At 29.9% G+C, this 8,777-nt stretch overlaps 1 protein-coding gene across 1 annotated transcript; it reads right to left on the bottom strand.

Annotated features, from left to right (window-relative positions):
- Positions 1-943: 943 nt before the first annotated feature.
- Positions 944-3,451, bottom strand: LOC131595982 (WAT1-related protein At4g08290-like). The gene is made up of 7 exons (XM_058868522.1): positions 3,148-3,451; positions 2,964-3,026; positions 2,740-2,856; positions 2,205-2,451; positions 1,827-1,988; positions 1,509-1,660; positions 944-1,412 (listed from the first exon to the last, which is right to left on the bottom strand). The coding sequence occupies exons 1-7, from the start codon at positions 3,357-3,359 to the stop codon at positions 1,190-1,192; spliced, it is 1,176 nt and encodes a 391-aa protein (XP_058724505.1). The 5' UTR covers positions 3,360-3,451; the 3' UTR covers positions 944-1,189.
- Between the last annotated feature and the right edge of the window lie 5,326 nt (positions 3,452-8,777).

The following is an 8,777-nucleotide window of genomic DNA, read 5'->3' as shown; positions in this document are numbered from 1 at the left end:
ATGATACTTAAGTAAAAGGAGGCGAAAATGAGTTATTGGGATGACAATTGTCCTTAACCTCTCATTCTGATGCTTTATATATATATTCCAAGAAGATTAAAATTATGAGGAGGCATTAAGAGTATTGATATATTCTTAGATTCATGTAGTGGTCAAGCTCATTAAATCTACTCCTATCTTGTATTGGATGTTGAGTTTTAGTTTGTGTACTTTTGTGTATATATATATATATATATATATATATATATATATATATATATATATATATATATATATATATATATATATATATATATATATATATATATATATATATATATATATATATATATATATATATATATATATATATATATATATATATATATATATATATATATATATATATATATATATATATATATTAGATAGGTGTTGGCCTAACCATGAACACTATTGGATAAATTATATTTTTCGGATGTTAGGGTTTCTTTAATTTTTTAGTATTCGAATTGGGCACTCTTAAAAGAAGTTCTTTATTTTAATGATGACATAATTGTATCGCTTTATATTTTTTGTCTATAAATATTTATACTAAATGAGCCTGACCCCATTAGTTGAAACTTCTGAATTCTTTAATGTTCACAATGCACGTTAAGAACTTCTAGTTGATCATAATCTAACAACCTCATAGGGAATAAATTAAAAATCAGTGGTAGCATATTTTGAACTAACTAGATGCAAAAGCTTGTGACACCAGTAATGAGGTAAATGTTATTTGATTTTGATCACTGATGACATTTTTCTCAATGGAACTTTCTTCATTCATAAAATTCTCATAATTTTTTGTACATGGTTATAATAAATTGGTTTCAAAGAAATCATTCATATTCTGAATTCAGTTACATTGATTGATATCTGGTCCATAAACTTTAATATCTTTTTCTTATTGGTTGTAATGAAATAGACATAATTGAAGTTCTTTTATTTATTTATTTTGTCAAAGTCAACAATGCAATACAAAAGGAAGACATCCCTTTCATATTTTGTTCGAAGCAAAACTCAAGAACAAAAACAAAAACAAAACAAAATCATCCAAATCTTGAAATGGATATTTTTCTACAACATGTAAAATCACAATTCAGTAGATGATGTTACTAAGCCATTGTCACAAACATCCCAATAACGCGACCACTTAATGTTATTGTGATCATTGTCTCTCTGTACTTGTTAGATCCACAATCGCGACCAATTGAGCTTTATTAGTATTAGCATTATCATCAACTTTGGAGACAGTAATAGGTAATTGTTGTTGTCCTTGCAGGGAGATTTTTTGCGGGGACTCTTCTTCTAACGTGATACTTTTTTGTTCCTTCGATTTGCCCCATACAACAAGATATAATCCTGTAACCACCACGACTCCTCCAACAATGCTGTGACATGCATAAAACAAATCACATAATTGATTAATTTTTTGTATTAGATTAAGAAGAATGTTAGGAACACGTTTTTGGTTACTAAAGTAGTACCTTCCAAGATGAAGTTTTTCTGAGAGGGCGATACAAGCTAAGGCCGTGACTATAATCATACGAAGAGGATTAAAAGCAGTAACAAAAACAGGCCCCATGGTTTTAATTACAGAACCTTGCACGTAAAATTGAATTGCTGAAGTTACTATTCCCTGTATAAACACATTACAACAAAATGAATGTCAAAAATTAAATTTAGGATATATATATATATATATATATATATATATATATATATATATATATATATATGCTTAATTTTATAAATTGTATATGGGTTTTCGAGTTTAAATGGGCAAATTGGGCCTTTTTACTAACCGCGTATACTGAAGCGAAGAGTCTAGAGTCCAGGCCCAAAGCCCAAGCTTCAGGGTTGTGGCGCTCCATGAAAATAGTTACTGCACTACTTTGAAGTGCACCAATGAAACAAACCCATGTGGCAAGAGACATTTCTGCCGGATACTTTCTTAATGTTATGGCCTGTAATTCATAAGTATATGTTTTAGTTAGATAACTTCAACTTCAAACAACCCAAACACAAATATGAGATACGATATCAACTAATACATCAAAATCAATAATTATTTTTAAAAATAAATAAATTAAACATAATAAAATATATTTTAATATAAAACACTAACACTTGTCAGAGGACCATACACATCTTTATTCAGTAGTGTCGATAGTGAAACTTACTTGTAAAATGTAGAAAGCAGAGAAACCAACGCAACCGATGATGAGGAACAATGCACCAAGAAGCCAGTGTGAACCTGTGGGATCATTCACATTTTCAGGTTGGTGCATCTGTGTTGCTGCTGAAGAACCAGCAATTTGAAGAACAGGACCTTTGTATAGTGCCATAAGAAAAGCACCACCAAGACTCACCACTGTGCCAATCACTTTCGCTTGACATCCTATCTCCCTAAGTTTCATCCTCTCCATTCTGCTCAAACATAAATCATATCTCATTTTAATTAATTAATCTCTCCAATTAAACACATCAAACATTTTATAAAATTAAATTCAAATTATTCTTTTATAGAAAATGAACTAAGACCACTAAATAATGGCATGCGTGAGTGTGGGAGTGGAATCCTTGAAGGACACAGCATAATAATAATAATAATAATAATAATAATAATAATAATAATAATAATAATAATAATAATAATAATAATAATAATAATAAATTTACTATATATATATTATATAATTTAAATGAGTATCTTACCTAAATATGATTGCAAGTACAAAGGTGATGGAAGGTACGGAATTCATAACCGCAGAAGCAAAAGATGCTGATGTTAGCTTCATTCCCAAAAACGTGAAACACTGATCGAGTATTATCCTATAAATAACATTAAATACACATATAAACAAAAAATAATATATCATCATCTACAACCTAATAAAAATTTAATTTACTCAATTTAAGTATAAGATAAAATTACATACTCTACAAATCCAAGTGCCATAATTTCCGAAAATATTCGCACTGTCATCTTTGGCCTAATTTTCCTGAACAAAGTATTACAAATAAATAAACCAATAGTTAATTAGTTATCATTTTTTTCCTAGTAAAAAGTTATTATTATTTATTGATATAATATATAGTATTCAAGAAAGGAATTATTTATACCTTTCGAGAAAGAATGCGAATGGAGCAAGAGCAACGGTGGCAATAACATTACGATAAACCACAAAAACATAATGACTCATTCCCTTATTAAGAGCATCCATGGTGAGAACATACATGCCAGCAGAACCAAATTGCAAGCTTATTATAAGCAAGTACACCTTTGAGTTTCTTAGCCATGCATTCACTTTCTCACAACATGTTAACTCACTCATCTTATGAATATTAATCTCACTTCCTCTTTGGATTTCTTTGTATTTTTGAGGAAGAGAAACTTATATGTGTTTGCTTGGGATGAGTGCATGAGTGTGGTTATCAATCTCTATATTTATACTCAAAGTTTAGCATAAGAGTCAAAATATTAGTGTTATAATATATAATATGAATAATGAAATTAATTACTTAATCGAATATCCACTAATGGCACTAGATGGCCATTAGATGTAGAAAAGAAAAGTTGATGCGCATTATCTACATTTCTACTTTCATGCGATTGAGTATTATGTTAAAAAGGATAGGTAAATAGTCTTATCTAGTTGGTAATTATGCACTAACACTATATATCCTAGTGTAACAAAATTATACTGATAAAAATCACAATTAGTTAAAGAAACAGTTTTAGAAATAATTAGAAAACAAATTAAATATTTTTAACAATCTATTAAATGTTTTGTTTTATTTCGAAATATCCAAGTATTGCATGTCGTTATGATTCATTAACCGTATAAAAAATATTTTTGAAAAATCACATGTTTAATCATATTTTACTATTGTGGTGCTATGGTATATGTTATTTTGTATTGTTGAGAAATATCTAAGTATTGCATAGGATTAAATATATTCTTATTTAAGTTTAATAAGCTACATCCTTCATTTTACCGATTAAAAAAAATTATATTAGAGTCAATATGAAAATTTATTATGATATTAAAATGTATTGATGTATTGATTTAAATCTTCTACTATTTATATCCACGCATATGAGACTGAACAAATGTATTAAAAAATAGACAAATTTCACTTAATTAGTTGGTCATAAATATTAGTATTTATTTGCGTTTTTCATTCTTGTAAAAAAATTTTTAAGTAAATGGTTAAATTAGTCCATGCCTTTGTAGGATACATTAAAATTGGTCATTGACACCAAATGTTGTGTCATCCTTCAATTGAGAATATTTAAATATTTAAATTTGGTCAAACACTTATCTAAAAGATTAAAAATTCACCTCTAAAGTGTGAGTCTATCCATTATGTTCTCTTTTAAGCAGAAGTTCATTCATACACATGTTTATACTGTCGTTGAAAGACACTCTTATCTAGTCATGGACAGTTCGGCGGAGCATGCCACTTGACCACCATGTCAAGAAGATTTTCAACATAAATAGTCGGTCCCTTACTGAAATCTAGCTCTGATACCTCTGTAGGGTCAGTATGAGAGAGAAGCATTCATATTTGATCAAACAGTCACTTAAAGACCAAAGACTCACTCAAACAAGCGAGAAATACCCAATTTTTTCACTAAAAACTTTAAGGTGATAAGTGTATAAATCATCTCACTTATAAAGTGTTCAATCCTTATTTTTTTAAACAACGTGAGACTAAAAACTCACTTCTTTCTCTATAGCAAATTCTTTGAGTCTCCTTATATATTTTTGAAATAGGTTGGCGAACCCTCCTTTTACTTGTCAAAATAGATTTTCTAATGAAAAAATCTCAAGTTTAATATTGGTAGATAATGTATCTAAATTTTTTATATCAAACGTAACTCTTCATTTTATAAATTGATTTTACATATATAAATGTGTTAGATTAAATTCTAAGATCAAACTATAAATTAACAACAATTTATATCTACGTACAACAATCCTAAATATATTTTGATTGCAACCTTGAGACAAGAAGAATTTTTTTGTTGCGAATATAAAATGAAGATATTGCTTACCCAACTATCCAACTCAAACTATTTGAAATTATTTCTCTATGTTGATAATGGCTACAACTTTTATCAGTACGTGTTTATCTACAGATATTATTTATCTAACATTTTCAATTATGTGTCTATATGCCCCTAATCCTTATCCCAACAATCCAAATATTTCTATTAGAGGTGTACTTTCTTTCCATACCTAATCGCTTTACCCGTTTTCTAATCATGCAATTAATTGATAGCCAAGTAATTATAATTATAATTATGATAATAGAAAAGAAGATGTAGCCACGTCGTTTTAGAGAAGCTATAGCTTCGTACGTCTTAATATTTAATTAATCAATATTAAAAAGACTCATTATAATTAATATAAACGATTTATTACCTTAATTAACTTAATTATTGGAATGATTTTGAAGCGTCTTTTTCAAACATTAGGCCATGCTATATATTCTAATGAATTAATATTGCACATGCATATATAATCTCCTTTTAACTATATATTAAGATCGCAATATAATCTACAATGAGCTAGCTAGCTAGCTAGCTAATGCTAAGGCTATCAAACTCTTGGACACAATTTATCAAAAGCCTAGTACTCTTTATTTATTATTTTTCAAACATAAGTTTAATAAAAAGTTTTTGAAATGTAATACAAATTCAAGAATTCAAGTCAATTTGTTTAAGTTGCATTTAGCTTTCATTTGTATTTGAGATTATTTTGATTTGCATTTGAATTTAGCTTTAATACATAAATTTAAAGTGAGTTTCATTGGTAATAAAATTCTATTTTCACTTTTAAGATAGAAATTAGTTACACGTTTCTCTTTTTTTTCCCATTCTACAATTCTTTCATCTTCTTCTTCATCATGTGCTTTAATGGAGGTTTTCTACTATTAACTTCAACAAATTGATACCTAAAGCTCCCGTTCTGGTTTAGAGAAACATGAGTGTACGTGAGGTGTGCGATCGATTTAGTTCTTCATATTTACACTAAATTGAAGTTCAAATCGAAGAAGAATCACATTTCTTGATTATACAGAATTGGGAAACATGAGTGTTGATAAGAATTGAGTGATTTTCACAATATCAAAGATAAACGGCAGAAACGGTAGCTTGAATACAAAGCTTCCAGTATTCAATGGAAAGAATTGGAACCAGTGGTCGAGTCAGATACGTGTGTTGTTTGGAGCTCAAGATGTTCTTGATCTCGTCAATAACGGTTACACACTGGTTGCAACAAGCGCAACAAAAGCGCAAAGAAATACGCAACGTGAAACGAGGAAGAAGGAATCTAGAGGCGTTGTTTTATATCCATCACTATGTGGATATGAAGGTGTGTGAGAAGATCGCCAACGTGACGACGACAAAATATGTGTGGGATATATTTGTGTGGTGCTATGGCGATGACACATCAATAAAGAAGGTGAAGTTGCAGTCTCTATGCAAGCAATACGAGAATCTCAGCATGAAGAACAATGAGAAGGTACCAAAAATAAAGGTGCAAAAAGAAAGTGATTTTTTTGAAAAAAATAAAACATCAAATATTTCTCTCTTATCTGGAAGACACATCTCAATCCCAAAAAACCCAAGATTCTTGTAGCCTAACCACATTACATCCAAAAACAAAGATCTTTGTGATACATGACTGATTTTGTATATTGTTATATTGCTTAGACAAACTGTAAAATATTTCTATAGGTAATACATGATCTAATAATTGATGGCAACACTAATCTATTTAAGTTATACATAAGTGGGATAATGATTTTGATGAATAACTGACATTTGATCAAAACATGTTTTAAATCATAATTTGGTAAAGCAAATTTTTTATCTTCATACTAAGTCTATGGATGCTTATAATATTGATTATTAACTTGAATTTGAACAAAAATCATGTCATACTTCAAAATAATTTCAAAAACTTTTTAATCAAGTCTTGAGATCTTTTAGGATCATTGCATAATAAATTTCTAAACTATTTAGATAGATTTTGTTATACGACAAACAAAAACATAAGTTGGGGATAGTTGATAAATTATATAAATACATAAATGGCATAAGCACTTATTAACTTCTTTTGTAGGTAATCAATGAGAAACCCCTAATTCATCATGAAAATATAATTAAGTGCTTGTGTGAACTCTTTAACTGTGTATTTATCAAGTATAGAAAAAAGGACCAAGAAAAAACCAAAATTAGACAAAACATGCAATTCAAAAATCAAGGCTCGCTTAGCCAAGGAACATACATCGCTAAGCAAGAAATATGAAGAAAAAGGCTAAACAAACCTTAGCCGTGCGCCAAAACTCGCAAGCAGGCGTGCTAAGTAAGGTATAGTGTGTCAAAAAGCTTCAAGGCTAAGCTACTTCAAGGCAAAAAAAGGGTTAGCTCGCTAAGCGAGCTAGAGGCCTACTGGATAAGCCTGGCGACTAATACTACTTGTTGATGAGCTAGAATTTCTTAAAGAGGAAGATTGCAGGCGCGTTAAGAAAATTTTAGAGATTGCTTAGCAATAATGGAAAGCATGACCATAATAAATAAGGGTTCAGTCTATTTAGTTTCATATATCATGGAAATATTTGAGAGGTCTTGTTAGGACTTGTTATAGTTATCTTAGTAGGGAGTGAGGAACACAATTGAAGAGGAAAAGAGAGAAATATTGAGGGAAGAGGTGTTGTATGAGGAATCGACAACAAATTATTTTCAACATATTTATTCCAGGGCTTAATTGTAAATCTTGGATGAGTAAGCGCTACTATTTTTATTTTTGCCTAGGTTAGACGTAGTTGTCTTAGAACTCATGTTTTTATCTGAATAATGGTGTTATATGTATTTCTTCTTAAGCTTGAATATTGATGAATTCTTTGATCTCAATGCTTATTTTAGATTAGCTAACTAAAACATTCATGGTATGACCTAATATTTGAAAGGTTCAGGTCATTATTAGATCAGAGCTTTTCATCTATTGGATATATTAACATCTAGACATATATTTAGGTTTAATATCTATATAAAATGTTGAAACTTAATGATGTTGTATTGGTTAATAGGCTGAGAGATCGTCCATTAGGTAATACTACTGATCTTACATCATTGACTCATACATGAGTTGCAATGAGAGCTTCAGCCGGTAATCAACATGAGAATAGGTCAATGAAATTTAACCCCATCAATTTTTCTCAATTGTTAAACATCAAGGTTTATTTTACCTTCTATATTCACAATCAAATTCGACACTTGATATAACATCCTTAAAGTAACAAAAACTATTGAACATTTTCCAAAATGCAACTTGTCCTTGTAGCGGTAAAAATGTGACTCGACGCGTTTCCACGCGCTCGGAGTACAACAGAGTCGCCACCGAACTTTATTTATTCCAAGAAGGAAAGGGAAAATATCGATAAAACCCATGAATGAAAAGAAAACGGATAAGATGGTCATCGCAACCAAATTTAGGTTCGGGAGTCGGTTAAGCAAGGGGAAGGTATTAGCACCCCTCACCTCCATCGTACTCGATGGGACCCATTTAGTTAATCTTGTGATTGTTAGCTTATTATCTACTTGCGTTATTTATTAGGTTGGAAAGAATGAAGAAACAAAAAAAAGATTTTTATTATTGTGCTCGCCAAGACGTTTGTATCTTGTGCCTACGTATTCCCTAGTGCAATGGGAAAGTCAGAGCAATCGTAGTTCGGGCTAA

Source organism: Vicia villosa, linkage group LG4 (genome assembly GCF_029867415.1).
Source record: "Vicia villosa cultivar HV-30 ecotype Madison, WI linkage group LG4, Vvil1.0, whole genome shotgun sequence".
Lineage (NCBI taxonomy): Eukaryota > Viridiplantae > Streptophyta > Magnoliopsida > Fabales > Fabaceae > Vicia > Vicia villosa.
The sequence above is the reverse complement of the archived record's forward strand: the minus strand, read 5'-3'. Positions and strand labels throughout refer to the sequence as shown.

Coding starts and splice junctions, on each gene's coding strand:
- LOC131595982 (XM_058868522.1), bottom strand. CDS start 3,359: ATGAGTGAGTTAACATGTTGTGAGAAAGTGAATGCATGGCTAAGAAAC. Junction 2,452..2,739: donor GTACTTGCAATCATATTTAG/GTAAGATACTCA, acceptor ATGTTTGAGCAG/AATGGAGAGGATGAAACTTA. Junction 1,661..1,826: donor TCTTCGCTTCAGTATACGCG/GTTAGTAAAAAG, acceptor GTGTTTATACAG/GGAATAGTAACTTCAGCAAT.